This window comes from Neophocaena asiaeorientalis, unplaced genomic scaffold (genome assembly GCF_003031525.2).
Source record: "Neophocaena asiaeorientalis asiaeorientalis breed wild unplaced genomic scaffold, Neophocaena_asiaeorientalis_V1.1 scaffold43, whole genome shotgun sequence".
In the NCBI taxonomy this organism is placed as follows: Eukaryota; Metazoa; Chordata; class Mammalia; order Artiodactyla; family Phocoenidae; genus Neophocaena; species Neophocaena asiaeorientalis.
Genome location: NW_020173674.1, coordinates 16,318,042 through 16,342,092, shown reverse-complemented (window position 1 = coordinate 16,342,092; position 24,051 = coordinate 16,318,042). Strand labels below are relative to the sequence as shown.

The 24,051-nt window shown below is 38.5% G+C and overlaps 1 protein-coding gene across 2 annotated transcripts in view; it reads left to right on the top strand.

The window, feature by feature from the left end:
• The first annotated feature begins 362 nt into the window (after positions 1–362).
• API5 (apoptosis inhibitor 5) overlaps positions 363–24,051 on the top strand; it is a 35,611-nt gene continuing 11,922 nt past the window's right edge. For both annotated transcript variants that reach the window (XM_024749104.1, XM_024749103.1), the window contains exons 1-9: positions 363–559; positions 13,187–13,348; positions 14,427–14,520; positions 15,016–15,081; positions 15,594–15,745; positions 16,963–17,169; positions 18,097–18,201; positions 19,315–19,404; positions 23,856–24,037. In XM_024749104.1, coding sequence (XP_024604872.1) covers positions 491–559; positions 13,187–13,348; positions 14,427–14,520; positions 15,016–15,081; positions 15,594–15,745; positions 16,963–17,169; positions 18,097–18,201; positions 19,315–19,404; positions 23,856–24,037 — 1,127 coding nt within the window. In that variant the 5' untranslated portion in view covers positions 363–490. The remainder of the gene's footprint in view (positions 560–13,186; positions 13,349–14,426; positions 14,521–15,015; positions 15,082–15,593; positions 15,746–16,962; positions 17,170–18,096; positions 18,202–19,314; positions 19,405–23,855; positions 24,038–24,051) is intronic.

The window sequence follows — 24,051 nt, the reverse complement described above, 5'->3', positions numbered from 1 at the left end:
CCTTCCTTGAGTCAGTTGTAAATAGAGTTTATGACTTCCCATACAGCTTGCACTCTCACTCCTCATTCTGTTTTTCTCCCCATAAAATCACTTTCCTGGCCAATGTGAGGTCTTTTAAGGGCAGAAACGCAATTAGCTTTGTATTTTCCTCCAACCCGCACCAAGATCTCCTAGCCAGGCACAGTCCTTCCAAAAAAAAAAAAAAGGCATGAGCTAGTTCAATCGTCCTTGCCGCTTTTTGCACCTCCCACCGCTAGAGGGCAATAAAACAGCTGGTGGCGCATTGGCAGTCAATGAAGGCCGCTCTCGACGCGCACGTCTTTACGTGGACGTTGGGGGAGGAGCTGTCCCGTGCGCGGTGACTGGCGGCGGCACTGGCGGCAGCTGGAGCCGTAATAGTGCGGGTCGCAGGCTAGGAGAACTTCACAGGCGGCGGTGGCACCAGCGACGACGAAGACAGCAGTAGCAGGCCCTGGGCTTGTCGTTCACCATGCCGACCGTAGAGGAGCTTTACCGCAACTATGGCATCTTAGCCGATGCCACGGAGCAAGTGGGCCAAGTGAGTTCCCTAGCGGCCTGCGGGGCCCGGCGCTCTGCGGCCTTTCGAAAGCGCTCCCCGGCCCGGCGGGGGCTACTGCTTCGCCCTCCCGCGGGCTCCCAGCCGCCCCGGCTCTTCCGTCGGGGTGGGCCCCTCGACGGGAGTGCAGACTCGGGCTTCACCAGGGAGAGCACGGTCCCCGGGTTCCAGGCTCCTCTGCCTCCCTTGATTGGCCTTTTCTCACCGTGGCGTTTCCCAACTCAGCCTCTTCAGCCCCCCCGTCCCCGCCCCGTTCAGTCTCTTTCCAAGCCTTGTCCTCCAGATTCCACTGAAGTTTTTCTCCTTTTCGGTGGCGCTCAGTCCCTTGGAAGATTAGATTGAGAGTCCTCGAGAGGTCAAAAATGTCTTTCTCGAGGCAAAAATCTGCAATTAATTTACGAAGAGAATTTGGGAGACAGAAGTTTGTGAAATACAGAAAGGCCCTTTCGTCCAGACTTTAACGAGGGCTTATGATTTCATTATTCAGTACATATTTTGAGCGCCTGTCATGGACCAGGCTCTGCGCCGGGCGCTGGAGGTACGAGACAGAAAAACACATGGGCTCCCAGAAAGCACCTTTAGTGAGGGAGACTAGTGATAAATAAGGAAGAGAGATGCTTCCCCCCCTTCCCCCAATGAAGAGTGTCGTGAAGAAAATATAACAGGGCCGTAGGGGGGGTTGGGGGAGAGTGTAGTTTTAAATAGAGTTGTCTGGCAAGTGTTGAATTGGCTGTACGAGCCATTGCTTCTTTGTGAGTTTTCAAGTACTGGAGTCCTTTGAAGTTGAGGAGTTGACAAGTGGTTGTGTGTTTTCTTGGGAAAAGAACCAGGCTTTCCCCGCGGTAATCTTGACCATTGTTGTTGGAAATCCCATGCTGTATCTTTTCAGTGCCTAGAACGTCATGTGATTCTTCTGCTTACCCATCTCTTGGAGTAGTGAGTGGCAGATCCTAGAGTCTGATAACATGAATAAAGCTGTGGCTTTACCTCTCCCATCCCCTTTTCCAGACATTCAGGTAGAACCTTTCTGAGCCGAACAAAAAAAAATTTTGATGTTGGGACCTTATTTTAGCTTAATCTAGAATTGTGAATATACCATTTTCAGGTATCAGTTGGTTTTCCTTCCCTGCACGTTTTCATTTCAGTAGGAAATTTTGACATCATCAATGAGAAATATATACTGACAGCCAGTCTGTTGTAGATGTATGTAGGGTGTGTGTGTTAAGTTGGCTGTGAAGGAGACATTTTCTGCCGATTAAGGCAAGGTGAGAAGAACTTATGGTCACTCAGTTTGAGTTTGTTGTCCTTGTTCCTATAGAGAACTAGTAGTGAAGATAGTTTCATTCATTATGACTGAGTTGGGGGAGATTGTAGCCAATTGTTCTCCCTAAAATTGACTTCGTTGCACATCAGCAGAGGGGATGGAATAAAAGGTACAACCGTGATTCTCAAGTCAGTTTGTATATGGTGCTCTCCCAAAGAGGTGATTCAGGAATCTTCTAGGGAAACTTTGAAACTGTATGCAGAGTGCTGTCCCATAACCCCACTCTCATTGTTTGCTGGAGTAGGATAAAGGTTGACAGCCACCTACTTACAGTTTGTTAGAGTAAATAGAAGCCAAATGGGAGTTTTTATATTCTGTGAATAATGGAGAGTTGCTCTCATTTCCCTCTTATATTGTCTTTAATTATAAATACCAGTTTAGATTCAGAGTTCTCTCTCAAGAGGTCAGTAGTGTTTCTCAAGGCAAAAATCTGCTTTTAATTTAGGAAGAGTGCTTAGGAGACAGAATTTTGTGAAAAACAGGAGGGACCCTTTTATGCAGACTTTCATGAGGACCCACAATTTCATTTATTCAGTATATTTTCTTGAGTGCCTACCATGTACCAGACTGTGCTGGGCAGTAAAATTTTAGCACAGTTCCCTTAGGTGATGGGAGATCAGTACCTTCATGACACTGTAATGACAATTGTCAAGCAACTAAATAAGGAAAAAAAATCTTTGGGTGATGAAAGGTTGTGATTTGCTCAGCCTCAAACAGTGAATTCTGGGAGAACTGAAGCTAGACCAAACCGTAATGCCAACTAATTCTGCTCTATTGTGTAGTACTTCTTGCCTTTTAGAGAAAATTCCTAAAACTGCTCACCCAAAAAGGTGTATTGAGCTTCAAGATACTGCATGTGAATTTAATTAACAAAAGCAAGAGCCAACTTAACGGAAGGGACACGATTCACGTTTTTTAAGGAGAGAAAAAAATATTTACATTCATAGTGTAGCACAGCCAGATTTTCATGTCACCTTGTAAGATTTACAGTCAAGACTTTAAATTTCCTGGCGGGTACCTATCTGGACACTTCTGAAACCATATTTGACTTTCTTAGTCTAGAACTTACTTCTAACTTTATTTTGATTTTCACCCTTTTTAAAAGAGGTGCTCACAGAGCCACCACTGAAGGGAGTGCCCTCTCTGCTACTGTCAGTACTCCTTTTATTTTATTTTATTTTTTTAATTAGGAATATCTGCTTGCTTTTTTATATAGCCTATTGAAGAACATTTTTTTTACATTTTTATTGGAGTATAATTGCTTTAAAATGGTGTGTTAGTTTCTGCTTTATAACAGAGTGAATCAGTTATACATATGTTCCCATATCTCTTTCCTCTTGTATCTCCCTCCCTCCCACCCTCCCTATCCCCCCCCTCCAGGCAGTCACAAAGCCCCAAGCTGATCTCCCTGTGCTATGCGACCTCAGACGCGCAGGCTCAGTAATTGTGGCTCACGGGGCTAGTTGCTCCGCGGCATGTGGGATCTTCCCAGACCAGGGCTCGAACCCGTGTCCCCTGCATTGGCAGGCAGACTCTCAACCACTGCGCCACCAGGGAAGCCCTCCTCTAAGAGTTTGATAGTGTCTGGCCTTACATTTAGGTCTTTAATCCATTTTGAGTTTATTTTTGAGTATGGTGTTAGGAAGTGTTCTAATTTCATATTTTTACATGTAGCTGTCTAGTTTTCCCAGCAACACTTATTGAAGAGGCTGTCTTTTCTCCACTGGATATTCTTGCCTCCTTTATCAAAGATAAGGCGAGAATATGTGTGTGGGTTTATCTCTGGGCTTTCTATCCTGTTCCGTTGATCTGTATTTCTGTTTTTGTGCCAGTACCATACTGTCTTGATTACTGTAGCTTTGTAGTATAGTCTGAAGTCTGGGAGCCTGATTCCTCCAGCTCCGTTTTTCTTTCTCAAGATTGATTTGGCTATTCGGGGTCTTTGTGTTTCCATACAGATTCTGAGATTGTTTTGTTCTAGTTCTGTGAAAAATGCCAGTGGTAGTTTGATACGGATTGCATTGAATCTGTAGATTGCTTTGGGTAGTAGAGTCATTTTCACAATGTTGATTCTTCCAATCCAAGAACATGGTATATCTCTCCATCTATTTGTATCATCTTTAATTTCTTTCATCAGTGTCTTATAATTTTTTTTTTTTGCATACAGGTCTTTTGTCTCCTTAAGTAGGTCTATTCTAGATATTTTATTCTTTTTGTTGCAGTGGTAAATGGGAGTGTTTTCTTAATATCACTTTCAGATTTTTTCATCATTAGTGTATAGGAATGCAAGAGATTTCTGTGCATTAATTTTGTATTCTGCAACTTTACCAAATTCATTGATTAGATCTAGTAGTTTTCTGGTAGCATTTTTAGGATTCTCTAATGTATAGTATCATGTCATCTGCAAACAGTGACAGCTTTACTTCTTCTTTTCCAATTTGGATTCTTTTTATTTCTTTTTCTTCTCTGACTTCTGTGGCTAAAACTTCAAAAACTATGTTGAATAATAGTGGTGAGAGTGGGCAACCTTGTCTTGTTCCTGATCTTAGTGGAGATGGTTTCAGTGTTTCACCACTGAGGACGATGTTGGCTGTGGGTTTGTCATATATGGCCTTTATTATGTTGAGGTAAGTTCCCTCTATGCCTACTTTCTTGAGGGTTTTTATCATAAATGGGTGTTGAATTTTGTTGAAAGCTTTCTCTGCATCTATTGAGTTGATCATATGATTTTTCTCCTTCGATTTTTTAATATGCTGTATCACATTGATTGATCTGCATATATTGAAGAATCCTTGCATTCCTGGGATAAACCCCACTTGATCATGGTGTATGAACCTTTTAATGTGCTGTTGAATTCTGTTTGCCAGTATTTTGTTGATGATTTTTGCATCTATGTTCATCCGTGATATTGGTCTGTAGTTTGCTTTCTTCATGTCACCTTTGTCTGGTTTTGGTATCAGGGTGACAGTGGCCTTGTAGAGTGAATTTGGGAGTGTTCCTCCCTCTGCTATATTTTGGAAGTGTTTGAGAAGGATAGGTGTTAGTTCTTCTCTAAGTGTTTGATAGAATTTGCCTGTGAAGCCATCTGGTCCTGGGCTTTTGTTTGTTGTAAGATTTTTAATCACAGTTTCAATTTTAGTGCTTGTGATTGGCCTGTTCATATTTTCTGTTTCTTCCTGGTTCAGTCTCGGAAGGTTGTGCATTTCTAAGAATTTGTCCATTTCATCCAGGTTGTCCATTTTGTTGGCATATAGTTGCTTGTGTTAATCTCTCATGATCCTTTGTATTTCTGCAGTGTCAGTTGTTACTTCTCCTTTTTCATTTGTAATTCTGTTGATTTGAGTCTTCTCCCTTTTTTTCTTGATGAGTCTGGCCAACGGTTTATCAATTTTGTTTATCTTCTCAAAGAACCAGCTTTTAGTTTTATTGATGTTTGCTATCGTTTCCTTCATTTCTTTTTCATTTATTTCTGATCTGATCTTTATGATTTCTTTTCTTCTGGTAACTTTGGGGCTTTTTTGTTCTTTCTTTACTTGCTTTAGGTGTAAGGTTAAGTTGTTTATTTGAGATATTTGTTGTTTCTTGAGGTAGGATTGTATTGCTCTAAACTTCCCTTCTAGAACTGATTTTGCTGCATCCCATGGGTTTTGGGTCATCATGTTTTCATTGTCATTTGTTTCTAGGTATTTTTTATTTCCTCTTTGATTTCTTCAGTGGTCTCTTGGTTATTAACTAGTGTATTGCTTAGCCTCCATTTGTTTGTATTTTTTTACAGATTTTTTTCCTGTAATTTGTATCTAGTCTCATAGTGTTGTAGTCGGAAAAGATACTTGATACGATTTCAATTTTCTTAAATTTACCAAGGCTTGATTTGTGACCCAAGATATGATCTATCCCGGAGAATGTTCCATGAGCACTTGAGAAGAAAGTGTATTCTGTTCCTTTTGGATAGAATGTCCTATAAATATCAATTAAGTCCATCTTGTTTAATGTATCATTTGAAGCTTGTGTTTCCTTATTTATTTTCATTTTGGGTCTGTCCATTGTTGAAAGTGGGGTGTAAAAGTCCCCTACTATTGTTGTGTTACTGTCGATTTCCCCTTTTATGGCTGTTAGTATTTGCCTTATGTATTGAGGTGCTCCTGTGTTGGGTGCATAAATATTTACAACTGTTATATCTTCTTCTTGGATTGATCCTTTGATCATTATATAGTGTCCTTCTTTGTCTCTTGTAATAGTCTTTGTTTTAAAGTCTTTTTTGTCTGATATGAGAATTGCTACTCCAGCTTTCTTTTGATTTCCATTTGCATGGAATATCTTTTTCCATCCCCTGACTTTCAGTCTGTGTGTGTCCCTAGGTCTGAAGTGGGTCTCTTGTAGACGGCATATAGACAGGTCTTGTTTTTGTATCCATTCAGGTAGTCTGTATCTTTTGGTTGGAGCATTTAATCCATTTACATTTAAGGTAATTATCAATATGTATGTTCCTATTACCATATTCTTAATTGTTTTGGGTTTGTTATTGTGTCTTTTCCTTCTCTTGTGTTTCTTGCCTAGAGAAATTCCTTTAGCATTTGTTGTAGAGCTGGTTTGGTGGTGCTGAATTCTCTTAGCTTTTGGTTGTCTGTAGAAGTTTTAATTTCTCTGTCAAATCTGAATGAGATCCTTGCTGGGTAGAGTAATCTTGGTTGTAGGTTTTTCCCCTTCATCACTTTAAATATGTCCTGCCACTTCCTTCTGGCTTGGAGAGTTTATGCTGAAAGATCAGCTGTTAACCTTATGGCGTTCCCTTGTATGTTATTTGTTGTTTTTCCCTTGCTGCTTTTAATATTTTTTCTTTGTATTTAATTTTTGATAGTTTGATTAGTATGTGTCTTGGCGTGTTTCTCCTTGGATTTATCCTGTATGGGACTTTCTGTGCTTCCTGGACTTGATTAACTATTTGCTTTCCTATATTAGGGAAGTTTTCAACTATAATCTCCAAATATTTTCTCAGTTTCTTTGCTCATCTCTTCTTCTTCTGGGACCCCTATAATTCGAGTGTTGGTGTGTTTAATGTTCTCCCAGAGTTCTCTGAGACTGTCCTCAATTCTTTTCATTTTTTTTTTCTTTATTCTGCTCTGCAGTGGTTATTTCCACTATTTTATCTTCCAGATCACTTATCCGTTCTTCTGCCTCAGTTATTCTGCTATTGATCCCTTCTAGAGCATTTTTAATTTCATTTATTATGTTGTTCATCACTGTTTGTTTGCTCTTTAGTTCTTCTAGTTCCCTGTTAAACATTTCTTGTATTTTCCCCATTCTATTTCCAAGATTTTGGATCACCTTTACTATCATTATTCTGAATCCTTTTTCAGGCATACTGTCTATTTCCTCTTCATTTGTTTGTTCTGGTGGGTTTTTTCCTTGCTCCTTCATCTGCTGTGTGTTTCTCTCTTCTCATCTTGCTTAACTTTCTGTGTTTGGGGGTCTCCTTTGCACAGACTGCAGGTTCATAGTTCCCGTCGTTTTTGGTGTCTGCCCCCAGTGGCTAAGGTTGGTTCAGTGGGTTGTGTGTGCTTTCTGGTGGAGGGGATTCGTGCCTGTGTTCTGGTGCATGAGGCTGGATCTTGTCTTTCTGGTGGGCAGGTCCACGTCTGGTGTGTGTTTTGGGTTGTCTGTGGCCTTATTATTTTAGGCAGCCTCTCTGCTAATGGATGGGTTGTGTTCCTGTCTTGCTAGTTGTTTGGCATAGCGTGTCCAGCAGGAGCTTTCTGGTCGTTGAGTGGAGCTGGGTCTTGGCATTGAGATGGAGATCTCTGGGAGATTTTCGCCATTTGATATTACGTGGAGCTGGGGGGGTCTCTTGTGGACCAATGTCCTAAACTTGGCTGTCCCACCTCAGAGGCACAGCCCTAACGCCTGGCTGGAGCATCAAGAGCCTGTCATCCACACGGCTCAGAATAAAAGGGAGAAAAAAGAAAGAAAGAAAGAAGAAGATAAGATAAAATAAAGTTATTAAAATATAAAATAATTATTTAAAAAGATTTTTTAAGTAATTAAAAAAAAAGAAAGAAGAGAGCAACCAAGCCAAAAAACAAATTCAGCAATGATAAGCACTAAAAAGTATACTAAAAAAAAAGCACAAAAAATGGACAGACAGAACCCTAGGATAAATGGTAAAAGCAAAGCTATACAGACAAAATCACACACAGAAGCATACACATACACAGTCACAAAAAAAGAAAAAGGGAAAAAAATACATATATTGTTGCTCCCAAAGTCCACTTCCTCAATTTGGGATGATTCGTTGTCTATTCAGGTATTCCACAGATGTAGGGTACATCAAGTTGACTGTGGAAATTTAATCCGCTGCTCCTGAGGCTGCTGGGAGACATTTCCCTTTCTCTTCTTTGTTTTCACAGCTCCTGGGATCAGCTTTGAATTTGCCCCGCCTCTGCGTGTAGGTCACCTGAGGGCGTCTGTTCCCGCCCAGACAGGATGGGGTTAAAGGAGCAGCTGATTCGGGGGCTCTGGCTCACTCGGGCTGGGAGGAGGGAGGGGTACGGAGTTCGGGGTGAGCCTGCGGCGGCAGAGGCCAGTGTGTTGCATCAGCCTTAGGTTCACCATGTGTTCTCCCAGGGAAGTTCCCTGGATCACGGGACCCCTGGCAGTGGCAGGCTGCACAGGCTCCCGGAAGCGGGGTGTGGATAGTGACCTGTGCTCACACACAGGCTTCTTGGTGGCAGCAGCAGCAGCCTTAGCGTCTCATGCCCGTCTCTGGGGTCCACGCTGTTAGCCGTGGCTCACGCGCCCATCTCTGGAGCTCCGTTCAGCTGTGCTCTTAATCCCCTCACCTCGCACACCAGGAAACAAAGAGGCAAGAAAAAGTCTCTTACCTCTTCGGCAGGTCCAGACTTTTCCCTGAACTCCCTCCTAGCTAGCCGTGGTGCATTAGCCCCCTTCAGGCTGTGATCACGCCGCCAACCCCAGTCCTCTCCCTGCATCCGACCGAAGCCCGAGCCTCAGCTCGCAGTCGCGCCCGCCCCGGCGGGTGAGCAGACAAGCCTCTCGGGCTGGTGAGTGCTGGTCGGCACCGATCCCCTGTGCGGGAATCTCTCCGCTTTGCCTTCCACACGCCTGTGGCTGCGCTCTCCTCCGCGGCTCTGAAGCTCCCCCACTCCGCCACCCGCAGTCTCCGACCGCGAAGGGGCTCCTAGTGTGTGGAAACCTTTCCTCCTTCACAGCTCCCTCCCACTGGTGCAGGTCCCGTCCCTATTCTTTTGGGTCTGTTTTTCCTTTTTTCTTTTGCCCTACCCGGGTACGTGGGGAGTTTCTTGCCTTTTGGAGGTCTGAGGTCTTCTGCCAGCATTCAGTAGGTGTTCTGTAGGAGTTGTTCCACATGTAGATGTATTTCTGATGTAGTTATGGGGAGGAAGGGGTTCTCCACGTCTTACTCTTCTGCCATCTTGAAGCTCCTCCTTCCTCTTGTGTTCTCTTATACAGGAGTATATTGGCTCCTAAGTGTGGAAGAGTGTAAGCTTTACTGACTTATATTTCATGAAATAGCATTCTTTTGGTACTTTTTTTTGGTATGCTTAAGCTAAAATCACAGACCAACCAAGTTCATAATCACTCAAAAATAATGTAGAAGTGTTAACAGTTTAACACTTACATTAAATTCAAACTAAGTTTATTAATTGAGTCTGAGGAAGGAAGTAGTATAGCTTAGCTTATCCATTTTCTTTTTATGTCATACTTGAGAAATTGAAACTACATCCTGTCTTCTCTTTCTTCTCATCCTCTCTTCTTCTGCTTTATTTCATGAAGGCTGCATCCTGGACCCAAACGTCACTTACCTGGCACGTCAGTGACCACTTATGCATATCAGTTGTGATTTGACAATCATAATTGCAAGGTTTTTCTTTTAGAATGTGTCTGCTGAATGTGGATCAAATTGTAACTGACATTTTTACTTGAAAATATCTTAGAGATTGCTTTAGAGTTTTCTCCTTTAATTAGAAATTAAAATCACACATAAATACACAGCTTTAGAAATCCATTAAAAGTATTTACAATTAAAGCTTCTTGGGCTTCCCTGGTGGCGCAGTGGTTGAGAGTCCGCCTGCTGATGCAGGCGACATGGGCTCGTGCCCCGGTCTGGGAAGATCCCACGTCGTGCGGAGCGGCTGGGCCCGTGAGCCATGGCCGCTGAGCCTGTGCCTCCGGAGCCTGTGCCTCGCAATGGGAGAGGCCACAACAGTGAGAGGCCCGCGTACCGCAAAAAAAGAAAAACAACAAAAAAAGCTTCTTACTAGAATCATTAATTTATCCAGCTAAAATATAAATACAACTGTTGGAAAAGCAAAGATACACAGTGCTGTGTAGTATTTGAAACATTTTATTATGGTTACATTCCTACTTGTTACTAAATCACTATGATCACTGCAAATATCACTTATATCTTGTTTCCTACTTTGAAAAGCAGAAGTAGTAATTACTTTAAGGAGATTTCTGTTAAAAAGTCCTGTCCCTGTACTACAGTTAAAGGACATAATTCAAAAAGCTGGCAAGGAAGAATATAATTTTATTTTGCATTTCATAAAGGATAATTAGTTGAAGTCTATTGGAATGTCTGTGAAATTATTTGATAGAACTGATGCCTATTAATGATAAAAACTTTGATTTCTATTATGACTATGTTAAAAATGTCTTAACTTTCCAAAGGTCTTGCTGTTTAATATACTACATTTCAATTTATATGCCTGCGTGGAGACTGTATTTAGGACTCAAATTTTACCTTTGACAATCCTCCATCTGGCAAGCTTTTCTTTCTCTCCTCCTTTGTTAATTAAGATCTCAGGACACTAATTTGAAAGATTCCAGTTAAAGAAGCTTGGTATTAGGCACAGATCTTGACTTAAAAGGCTATCAGAACCACATTCAGGTCCTGGATCTGCTACTTAACTAACTATATTTGTTTCTGGACAAATTATTTCACTTCTCTAAGACTTGGTTTTCTCATCTGAAAAACAAGCATAGTAACACCTAGTTCAGGATTGTTGTGAGGCATGTACAGAAGGCATTCCACAGTTCCATGTAGGCTTTCAGTAAGTGTTACTAATAATCCCTTTTTATTCTGTTCCACATTTTTTTCCCTTGGTAGGGGGATGGTTGTTTTAAGCAGGGATCCTTCATTTAATTTTAGACAGTGAATTTTAGACAATTCAAAGGGGTTTATAAGTAAAGTCTGAAGTTTGAGTTAAAGAAAATTGGATTGTGATACTCTGCAAAAGCTAAGGATGTCAGACTGCTCAATACTTCAATTTTATGAAGTCTACTAGAAGCTATGAAGCAAGCCACAGGAGTGTACGTTGGTAGAGAAGTCAGCCATGATTTTTTTGAACCTTTGCACTAAAAAGTGTATAATACACTTTTTAAAATATAAACTTATTTATTTTTGGCTGCGTTGGGTCTTCATTGCTGTGTGTGGGCTTTCTCTAGTTGCAGCAGATGGGGGCTACTCTTCGTTGTGGTGCGTGGGCTTCTCATTGCCATGGCTTCTCTTGTTGCAGAGCATGGGCTCTACGTGCACGGGCTTCAGTAGTTGTGGCTTGTGGGCTCAGTAGTTGTGGCTTGTGGGCTCAGTAGTTGTGGCTTGTGGGCTCTAGGGCGCAGACTAAGTAGTTGTGGCGCACAGGCTTAGTTGCTCCGAGGCATGTGGGATCTTCCCGACCCAGGGCTTGAACCCATGTCCCCTGCATTGGCAGGTGGATTCTTAACCAATGCGCCACCAGGGAAGCCCAAAAGTGTATAATACACTTTTGAAGTAGTAACTCCTGAAGACTGATTTTGTGTCTGCATTTCATGAGGAAGCTAACCTTATTCACAGAAATTTCTGTTATTTAGGGGGTGGTATTAATGTTTAAGATAGTAGAAGGAGTTGTCATTAATCGGTTTGATGGAATTTGTTTATTAGAAATAATTTTTAGAATTTGTTTTTTTAGATAGGTTGGCAATATATGAACTTTTCAAGTAATCTAGTAATTATGCAGGTTATATTAAAATGTGTACCTTTAGAAGATCTAATTGTGATCATAGCCTTTTGATACATGGAGCACTTTATTTCTGATTATTTTTTTAAAATAATGTCCTTGGGACTTCCCTGATGGTCCAGTGGTCAAGGCTTTGAGCTTCCACTGCAGGGGGCACGGGTTCGATCCCTGGTCGGGGAACTAAGATCTTGCATGCCGTGTAGGGTGGCCAAAAATAATGATAATAATAATAATGTCCTTAATTGAGATCCCACTGAACCTAAATAACTTTTCATCATGCTATATATTTTTTCACTTAACACAGTATATTGTCCATGAGAAGAATTATCACAAAACTAAATTTGTGGTAATTCTCTAATCCATTTTCTGTTCTTTAGTTTTCCGCTCTTGATGGCATAAAGCAAGCTCACTTATCTAAAGCATTTAGAGAATTTCTTTATACAGAGTAAATACATATTTGGTATTTGCATTATGTTTAAGGTTTTCCAGGAATTAAAAGTATTGTGTAGCTGTGATATTTATTACTTTGTTTGCCAGCTTGATCCATTTAATAAAAGGACTGGTTTGGAGGCAAGTGTGTAGGGGGGATTGGGAACTTGTTGATTCTTCACATTATGAGTATCTGAGGGAGAGCACTTCTGAAATTTTTTTTTAAAGGAAACAAATGAGCTTTGAATGTATTATTTTAATGAAAAGTTAAATATGTGATATTAGCATCTATCTTCATCGAAATTGGTTGGCCATATAGAATGGATTACCGTTTTTATATCCTAAAATGTGAGGCAAAATAAAGCTTCCTAACCTTCCTCGTATTGCTTAATTTCAAGAGTGTATTCTCTCTACCTTCTGCAAGGTGGTAATTGGAAACAGATAAATATATTTAAGTAAATGTAACACAATTCTTTGAGAATTCTATTATATTCATTACAAATTTTTAAAGCATGATACAATCACAAGGCTAGGGTCAGTAATCAATAGAATAAAGAAGTGTTGGTACATAACAAACTTACTTGCTTTTTCCACTTAATATTAGAGTCATTCTTCTCCTTTCCCAACTCACAGATAATAACATGGGGGACAGGGAGCAGGTAGTAGGAAGGTAGCTGTCAAATTTAAGCAGTAAAACTCCAAAAATAAGCCCATTTCTTAGCCTATGTAAAATTTAACTAATTTAAAGGAGACTCAAAGAAGTTTGTTTAGCTTCCCATCCTTCAAAATTGTGTTTCTTTTCTACTTCATTCTTTCTTTCAGCATAAAGATGCTTATCAAGTGATATTGGATGGTGTCAAAGGTGGTACCAAGGAAAAAAGATTAGCAGCTCAGTTTATTCCAAAATTCTTTAAGCATTTTCCAGAATTGGCTGATTCTGCTATCAATGCACAGTTAGACCTCTGTGAGGATGAAGATGTATCAGTAAGTTTATGTTTGACACTTTTCAACAAGTTTTCAGATGTTGCTTTTGCCATTTTCAGATATTTTCTGCGTGTACCTAATATAACTGAAGTACCAATCATATCAGTGAACAATAAAATACTGCAGTGTGGCCTGGTGTGACAACATACCAAGGCTTAAACCTACATGTAAGAAAATATATTAGTTCTTTCAACTGTGAAAAATCTGTAGAATCACATAATACTTTGTTTTGCTTATTTGTTATCCACTGTTGAAAATGGTTGTGGCTCACATTATTACGCATTGTGCATATGAAATCAGACTAGTGTTAGTTTGTAGTCAATTTATGCTCGCTTGGATATTTAAAATAATAATAGTATTGCAGCATAAAATAGAGTTTTAACACCCCTAAATATTTTGCATAGCAGAAAAATAATTGACCTGTGAAAAAATTGTATGTGATTACTAGACTAAAAAGAAATAGTTTTTGCTTGGAACAGAATTAACCATTAGCATTTCTGGCTGGTGATACAGGTTCCTAAGAATTTTCAACTATTAGCCCCTGGCTTTTCAAATGAAATCATTGAGTCATGATTTCATGCATAATTTGTTAGATTTAGCTCCCTTGCACTTTTATGTTAAACTAGATAAGCCACGATCGCATATTTGGAATGAAGTTCACAGAATGTATTCACAAATGTATTAAGTAGTCAATACTGAAAATTCTAAAGTAAATAGTTATTAGATATGACATTGACACTGTAGCCATTCTTGAGGGATACAGTATTATGTACCCACAGGTAGTAAAAACCCAACAGTTGTGTATAATCAGCATATAAACTGTTGTTTATAATCTCAAATCTGCCTACTCCAGATAATTGTATTTAATGTCCCTTTCCACCACATTTTGTTTTAGTATTCTGCGAAGCTTTGAATATTAAATTGGAGTAAATTATTTCTAAAACTGCTAAAAATCTCATATTTTTGTGACTCATATGCCCCTATATGGTTTGTCTGTGGTTTTTGTTTTCTTTAAAGGTTGAGGTTGTTTTTATTTATGATAGTATTTGGTTAATTTTTTGTTTGAAATTATGTTCAGATTCGACGGCAAGCAATTAAAGAGCTGCCTCAATTTGCCACTGGAGAAAATCTTCCCCGAGTGGCAGATATACTAACCCAACTTTTGCAGACAGGTAAGGAATTTTATTAATACCCTTTTATCTAAATATAAATTCTCTCTGAAATGATGACTCTGTTTTTCTTAGCTTTTTTTTTTTTTTCTGAAGGTGCTACCTCTGATAGAAATTTAAATTCTCTTTTTTATTCAGTAGTTTGAAGCTTACTGACTTGTGATTATCTAATTTCTGGTTTTGTTTTGAATTCTGTTTATAAAGGTATAATGACTGGATTCTTTGGGGAATTTTTATTCACCACCATCCCCCCCGCCCCCCAATTTCCTGTAGTTTCTCAATTGTACCATCTTAACATAAGAGCTTTACAGGTACACTAGATCAGGTTCTCTACCCTTACAAGAAAGATGTATTTTCTTGGTACTTGAGAGAAATGCTTAGTTATATGTCTCCTCTCAATGTAATCTGTGAGAAACTATGTTGAGTCTTAAGTTTGAAAATGAAGCAGATGATATTTTTCATTTATTTTATACATTGTACCACTTTTTTTCTATCCAGATGACTCTGCAGAATTTAACTTAGTGAACAATGCCCTATTAAGTATATTTAAGATGGATGCAAAAGGTAAGGCCATTTCTTGTTCTGAATTGTGTTTGATGTCCTAAAAAATTAGGGAGTTTGGCAGTACTCATTAAGGATAAAGTCTGGGATTCACCCAGACGTCTGTTTCATAAAAATTCTAAGTACTCTCCAAAAAAAGCTTAGCTCAAGATGTTTGTGACTTGAAAAACCAGAAGAAATAATTGCAAAAACAGATCAAACTTTTCCCTTAGAAGTCTGTTGGAAAAACTCCCTTTGCCACTTTAAAGAAATTCTTCCAAAATACCTGAGTTTATTTATTATTAATAGTGATAGAAAAGGAAAGTCCTGCTCAAGCTGATTCTGAATCCGTGAACAAAGCATATGGTCACTTTTATGCTTGGGGCTTTAGAAATTTCAGACAGTTTAACCAGTATCAGTGATATTCAGGAAGTTTATTAATTCACTTGAAAAGAAATACTGTAATTCAAATTAACTTGAAAATTTTCATTCCTATATAGAATTGACTTGCTACATGCAACTGTTTTGTTTTGCAGGGACTTTAGGTGGCTTGTTCAGCCAAATTCTTCAAGGAGAGGACATTGTTAGAGAAAGAGCAATTAAATTCCTTTCTACAAAACTTAAGACTTTACCAGATGAAGTCTTAACAAAGGAAGTAGAGGAACTTATACTAACTGAATCCAAGAAGGTAAGCTTTTACTGAACTTCTCTAATGCACAAGAACATACTTGAAATTAGCCGTATTCATCAGTGCTGTATGTAGCTTGTGTATAAGGTGATATATCCCATAAGAACCACCGTAGAACTTCAAGATTTTCTTATGTTGTGCTTTGCACTTTGGTCACTTGTAATGAATCAATGTGTTAATTTAAAGAGTTTGATCACATTAAATCCTTTGTGGTGTTATCCTTAAAATTTATGCATTCATCAGGAAGGAATCATTTCCTTCAGGAATTTTTACCTAATTCCCACCCTTCCTCCCTGATTTTAGGATATTCTCCCATAGTATTCTGGATCATTTCAGAATGAAACTGAAGTCACCTTGAAATGACCTGTTGTTTCATCCTATCCCATGACACTATAAGCTCTAGAGACCATGCTTATTTGTGCTCCCAGCGCTGGCATAGTTACAGTTGCTAAGATTTGAAAGGTGTGTCACAATTAACTTTTCATTCATACAGTGCCAACGTTTGGGAATAATTTATTTTTATGTGTTGAGGAAAACTCAAAATTTTCTCTAATAGCACCACTCACTTGCTTATTGATAAGATTTCTTTAGTGAGAGAGAAAGGAGCAGCATATTTCACCTATGCCCCAGCTAGTTATCTGGTGGGATACGTCATGATTGCTTGCTCCTTTGGTCAGTGAACAGAAAGGCTTAGACCTACTGATATGGAGCACTTAAAATTTGCATGGTCTCCTGTTTTGTATACAATTACCATATTAATGTGAATGAGGCTGCTTTTAAATATAGGGAACTGAGTCTGATTTAACAGTTTATTGCCACATTTTCTCCATCTTTTTTTGGCTATCACCCCCTGAAGAGCCTTTTTAGATATTTTTTCCCTTAGCCACTATCCCATTAAACTTTAATACCACAGATATACTGTATATCTGTTTATGTACTGTATGTATATCTGTGCTTTATACGTAAAAGAAGAGTAAAATTTTCCAAGAACCAAATTTTGTTCCATTGGAAACAGTGTAGTGCACCATTGAAAATACATGGCTTATTCTGAAGCTAACTTGACTGAAGCTTGAAGTTGTCCTCTCTTCAGTATTTCAGGAACATTAGCAGCAAACTAACTTTGCAAAACAAATTTGCTGTGCTGTTTCAGTATTGATGTTTCTTTCCCATTCAAATGATAAAGATACTAATAACGGTTCTGAATCGTCTCTTTCCAGGTCCTAGAAGACGTGACTGGTGAGGAATTTGTCCTGTTTATGAAGATACTATCTGGGTTAAAAAGCTTACAGACAGTGAGTGGAAGGCAACAACTGGTAGAGTTGGTGGCTGAACAGGCTGATCTGGAACAAACCTTCAACCCCTCGGATCCTGACTGTGTGGACAGGCTTTTACAGTGCACTCGGCAGGCGGTACCCCTCTTCTCTGTGAGCTCTTTGTTTTGTATACCTGGTATTTTGAATACTCTATTAGCTTAAAATTCTATAGATATACACTTGAGCATTCTTCTCAAACCTTTGTATAAAAGTATTAACCCAATGGAGCTATTATTTATTTTATGGAGGCCTAGGTGAAGAGCCCAAAGCAGCAAGAAATTTCTATATAGTCTTGCTTAGGGACTTTTTAAAAGTCTTGAGATTTTGCATCATACTTTATAGTTTCACTGAGTTTTAAAAACACTTAGTTTAGTAATTTAACTTTTTTTTTCCTTAAATTTTTTAGATTGTTGTTGTAGGTGTATTTGCTCTTTATCTCTGGCTTTGTGCTTCCTCTGGCCATGAATCTTCTGAGATGTGCATAGCACAGTTTGAAAAACACAATTTAAAGGAGCTGTCCTGGTACTTCCCTGGTGGTACAGTCGTTAAGACTCAGCACTCCCTAGGCAGGGGGCCTGGGTTCATTCCCTGGTCAGGGAACTAGATCCCACGTGCATACCACAACCAAGGAGCCCGTGAGCTGCAACTAAGGAGCCCATCTGCCGCAACTAAGACCCGGCACAGCCAAATAGATAAATAAATGTTTTTTAAATAAAGGAGCTGTCCTTCTAAAGGGAGAATGTACAGTCTAAAATTCAACACTAAAGTTTCCCCCGAAATTTGACCTGAGAATCAAATAAGAGTTGAAAGACGTATAAAAGTCCCAATGCTCCAGATTACTTTGCAACAAAGTATATATTGTCTATTGAGGTTACTCCTGGGGTGCTTTGGGGTATGCACTCTGTTGTATTTTAGCCACAGTACTTGATGCTTTGGTACTGAGCATTTGTCTATTGACATTCTACTGTTTGGGAGAATATAATATATGTATATCTATATATATTTTTTGACAATTCAGTGTTCTTTGGATTTTTACAGAAAAATGTTCATTCCACAAGGTTTGTGACTTATTTCTGTGAGCAAGTTCTCCCTAACCTCAGTTCCTTGACTACCCCAGTGGAGGGTCTTGATATACAGTTGGAGGTAAGAGAAAATTTCTGCTTTTAGCACTGAACAGTCATTCCCGTATTTCAACATAAATGTAAACCACTAACTTTGATCTGATTTCTAAGAGATTTAAGGCCTGGTGGTGGCTAGCTAGTAACCTCTCCCAGGATTAATTACTTAGGACTGCTTTATGGATTCATTGAGAGTTTGCTACAGTAGGAAAGCACCGCCTATAGTTTTCATTATAGTCTAAGTCTCTGCCTTTGTAGCCTTAATACTTTGAAATACATTGTTCAGTTATGACAGTTCCTTATCTCTATGACTGATAGAGCCAGATTTAACTGATTAACACAAAACGTCCTTTATCCGTTCTCCAATAGAATTGACTACTCTCTATCCCCTTTATATCTCAACTGTGATGTACATATACATTTTTTTGCAGCATATAAAATACTCACATTTTTCTCCCCAATTTAACCTTATTCCTCTCTGAATCCTCAGAATCTAATGTAGAATTCTGAAAAGCACCTAGTAATGATTATTGAATTGAAATATGGAAATGTATGTGCCATTTCCTTCATGGGTCTTTAGGATAGAGAAGAGTCTCACTGTGCACTTACACTGTGGTTTCCTTCACATGTCCTGGGTTTGGCTTATCAGACTGGAATTGAGTAAAGCAGAGATGAACCTAAAGAATAGTGGCAATTACTGATACTTTGAATTAGTATCCAGAGACTAAGTTTGATAGCAAAGGAGGCCCATCCTAAATGTTAGTAAATAATTCTTTGCTGTTAAGAGTTCTTGCTCATTGTCTCTTTCTTATACATTGTTAACCTGTAGCAGAAAGTGTATATTCTTTTCCTTACCAATTCTCACAGATATATTGAGAGTCATGAGATCTGGGTTTTAGAGTCTGCCCTGCCACTCACATACGTTGTGACTTTGCCAAGTCACATAATCTCTCTGACCTTCAGTTTCCTCAACAGTAAAATAGGGCTGCATCTCTAAATTTTTTTTCCAGTTCAAATGTTATGATTCTGTAAAAGCCTAACTGAAAAATAAGCAGTATTAAATAGTTATGTAGAATAATATTTTATAACCCTTGCTCATTCAAAAAGAATGCTAATAACAGTGAATTGTGTGTTTTAGGTATTGAAACTGTTGGCTGAAATGAGTTCATTTTGTGGTGACATGGAAAAGCTAGAAACAAATTTAAGGAAACTGTTTGATAAGTTATTGGTAAGAACTTTTTTCTTTGCTTATGGCATAGTCAGTATAAAGCCCCAAAGTCTAATAGTGTAGTATTAATTTCTAGATTATAGAGAACCAGATTTTGAAATGATTTAGATAATAATTGTAGTGTTGTTAGCTGCTCAGACCACACGTTGTCTACTTTAAAAATAAAATCTGTTTTAATCTTAGGCATTTCTTCTGTTGTTGATGCTTTAGACAAAATATAATACAGGACTTATATAGTAAGTCTTTCTGCTATTCCTTTATCAAAATATTTTAAATGTTTGCACCAGATCACCATCAAGGTTGCTGCTCAAGGCCAAATGGCTTTAGCAACCTGGAAATAAAGTCATTAATCATAATTGTGGAGAAAATAAGCCATCTTTTTTAGTTTTTAATTGGAGTATAATTGCTTTACGATGTTGTGTTCGTTTCCACTGTACAATGAAGTGAATAAGCTATATGTATACATAAAACCCCTCGCTCTTGGACCTTCTTGCCAATGCCCCCCCATCCCACCTGTTTAAGTCATCACAGAGCACTGAGCTGAGCTCCCTGTGCTATACAGCAGGTTCCCACTAGCTATCTCTTTTACACATGGTAGTGTTATTTATGTCAAACCTAATCTCCCAATTCGTTCCACCCTTCCCTTAGCCACCATGTCCACATGTCCGTTCTCTACCTCTTCATCTCTATTCCTGCCCTACAAATAGGTTCATCTGTACCATTTTTCTGGATTCCACATATATGCGTTAGTATGTGATATTTGTTTTTCTCTTTCTGGCTAACTTCACTTTGTATGACAGACTCTATCTAGGTCCATCCACCTCACTACAAGTAACTCAATTTCGTTTATTTTTATGGCTGAGTAATATTCCATTGTATATATGTGCTACACCTTTATCCATTCATCTGTTGATGGACACTTAGGTTACTTCCATGTCCTGGCTGTTGTAAATAGTGCTGCAGTGAACATTGTGATACATGACTGTTTTTGAATTATGGTTTTCTCAGGGTATATGCCCAGTAGTGGGATTGCTGGGTGGTATGGTAGTTCTATTTTTAGTCTTTTAAGGAACCTCCATAATGTTCTCCATAGTGGCTGTATCAATTTACATTCCCACTAGCAGTGCAAGAGAGTTCCCTTTTCTCCACACCCTCTCCAGCATTTATTATTTGTAGATTTTTTTGATGATGGCCATTCTGACAGATGTGAGGTGATACCTCATTGTGGTTTTGATTTACATTTCTCTAATGATTAGTGATGTTGAGCATTCTTTCATGTGTTTGTTGGCAATCTGTATATCTTTGGAGAAATGTCTGTTTAGGTCTTCTGCCCATTTTTGGATGGGTTGTTTGTTTTTTTGATATTGAGCTGCATGAGCTGCTTGTATATTTTGGAGATTAATCCTTTGTCATTTGATTTGTTTGCAAATATTTTCTTCCATTCTGAGGGGTGTCTTTTCATCTTGCTTATGTTTTCCTTTGCTGTGCAAAAGCTTTTAAGTTTCATTAGGTCCCATTTGTTTATTTTCGTTTTTATTTCCATTACTCTAGGAGGTAGGTCAAAAAGGATCTTGCTGTGATTTATGTCATAGACTGTTCTGCCTGTGTTTTCCTCTAAGTTTTATAGTATCTGGCCTTACATTTAGGTCTTTAATCCATTTTGAATTTATTTTTGTGTATAGTATTAGGAAGTGTTCTGATTTCATTGTTTTACATGTAGCTGTCCAGTTTTCCCAGCACCACTTATTGAAGAGGCTGTCTTTTCTGTGTTGTATATTTTTGCCTCCTTTGTCAAAGATAAGGGGACCATATGTGTTTGGGTTTATCTCTGGGCTTTCTGTACTGTTCCATTGATCTATATTTCTGTTTTTGTGCCAGTACCGTACTGTCTTGTTTACTGTCGCTTTGTAGTTTAGTCTGAAGTCAGGGAGCCTGATTCCTCCAGCTCCATTTTTCTTTCTCAAGATTGCTTTGGCTATTCAGTGTCTTTTGCATTTCCATACAAATTGTAAAAGTTTTTGTTCTAGTTCTGTGAACAATGCCATTGGTAGTTCGACAGGGATTGCATTGAACCTGTAGATTGCTTTGGGTAGTAGAGTCATTTTTACAATGTTGATTCTTCCAATCCAAGAACATGGTATATCTCTCCATCTGTTTGTATCATCTTTGATTTCTTTCATCAGTGTCTTATAGTTTTCTGCATACAGGCCTTTTGTCTCCTTAGGTAGATTCATTCCTAGGTATTTTATTCTTTTTGTTGCAGTGGTAAATGGGAATGTTTCCTTAATTTCTTTTTCAGATTTTTTGTTTTTAGTGTTTGGAATGCAAGAGATTTCTGTGCATTAATTTTGTATCCTGCTACTTTATGAAATTCATTGATTAGATCTAGTAGTTTTCTGGTAGCATCTTTAGGATTCTCTTTGTACAGTATCATGTCATCTGCAGACAGTGAAAGTTTTACTTTTTCTCTTCTGGTTTGGATCCCTTTTCTTTTCCTTCTCTGATTGCCTTGGCTAAAACTTCCAAAACTGCCCCTATCTCTTGTCTTTTTGATGATGGCCATGCTAACAGGTATGAGCCAATATCTCATTGTGGTTTTAATTTGCATTTCCCTAATGACTAGTGATGTTGAGCATCTTTTCATGTGCTTGTTGGCCTTTCGTATATCTTCTTTGGAGAAATGTCTGTTAAAGTTCTTTTGTCCATTTTTTGATTGGATTATTTGGTTTTTTGCTGTTGGGCTGTATGTGTATTTATATATTTTGGATATTAACCCTTTGTCAGATACATAGTTTGCAAATATATTTTTCTATTTCACAGGTTATCTTTTCACTTTGCTATATAGAAGCTTTTTAGTTTGATGTAGTCCCATTTGTTTTTTTTTTATTTTGTGGCTTGTGATTTAGGTGTCATATCCAAAAAATCATTACCATGACCCACATCAAGGAGCTTTATTCCTATGTTTTCTTCTAGGAATTTCATGGTTTCAGGTCTTACACTTAAGTCTTTAATCCATTTCAAGTTAATTTTTGTGAGTGGTGTAAGATATGGGTCCAGTTTCATTCTTTTACATGTACATATCTAGTTTCCCAGCACCATCTACTGAAGAGACTGTCTTTTCTCCATTGAATATTCTTGGCTCCCTTGTCAAATATTTGTTGACCATCTATGCTTGGGTGTATTTCTGGGCTCTTGATTCTGTTCCATTGGTCTCTTTTTCTTTTTTTGTGCCAGTACTATACTGTTTTGATGACTGTAACTTTATAGCCTAGCTTGAAATCAGGAAGTGTGATGCCTGTTGCTTTGTTCTTTCTCAGGATTTCTTTGGCTATTTGGGGTCTTTCCTGGTTCCATATAACTTTTAGGAGTATTTTTCCTAGGAGCATCAACTTTTTTTTTGTTTTAAGTATAGTTGATTTACAATGTTGTATTAGTTTCTGGTGTACAGCAGAGTGATCCAGTTATATATATTCTTTTTCATATTCTTTTCCATTATGGTTTATTATAAGATATTGAATATAGTTCCCTGTGCTATATGGTAGGATCTTGCTGTTTATCTTAATTTTATATATAGTAGTTTGTATCTGCTAATCCCAAACTCCTTTTTATCCCTCCCCCTCCTTTCCCCTTTGGTAACCATAAGTTTATTTTCTATGCCTGTGAGTCTGTTTCTGTTTTGTAACTAGTTCATTTGTATCATATTTTAGATTCCACATATAAGTGACATAAGATATTTGTTTTTCTTTCTGACATACTTCATGTGGTATGATTATCTCTAGGTCCATCCATATTGCTGCAAATGGCATTATTGCATCCATTTTTATGGCTGAGTCGTATTCCATTGTGTTTGTGTGTGTGTGTGTGTGTACATATATATATATACCACATCTTTACCCATTCATCTGTTGATGGACATTAAGGTTGCTTCCATATCTTGGCTATTGTAAATAGTGCTGCTGTGAACATTGGGGTGCATGTATCTTTTTGAATTAGATTTTTCTCTGGATATATGCCCAGGAGTGGGATTGTTGGATCATATGGTAACTCTATTTTTAGTTTTTTAAGGAACCCCCATACTGTTTTAAGAACATCAGCTTTTGATGTCAAGCCCAGGTTGAATCCTGCCTCTTCAGCTTATTAACTTTGGGAAACTTACCTAAGCTCCCAGAACTTCAGTTTGTTCATCTGCCTAGCACCGAATACATATTAGTCACGTTCGCTGTCATTAGTAGTGGTAGTAGTAGTAGCAGCTATACTGTAGGTTAATATGGAATGTTGACAGGCTGGGTTATTGATCCAATATGTAAAAGGGATATCTTACTTAAATTTGTGATCTTGGCAGTTTTTAATGCTTCATGTCTTCAGAGCGTGCCTTATAATTACGTGAGTATATGCTTATAATTAGAGTGTCTAGAGCAGATTGCATACATCTCTCTATTTTCATCTCTTAGGAGTATATGCCTCTCCCTCCAGAAGAAGCGGAAAACGGGGAGAACGCTGGTAATGAAGAGCCCAAGCTGCAGTTCAGTTATGTGGAATGTTTGTTGTATAGCTTTCACCAGTTGGGCCGAAAACTTCCAGATTTCTTAACAGCCAAGCTGAATGCAGAAAAGCTCAAAGATTTCAAAATAAGGTGATGTATGGTTG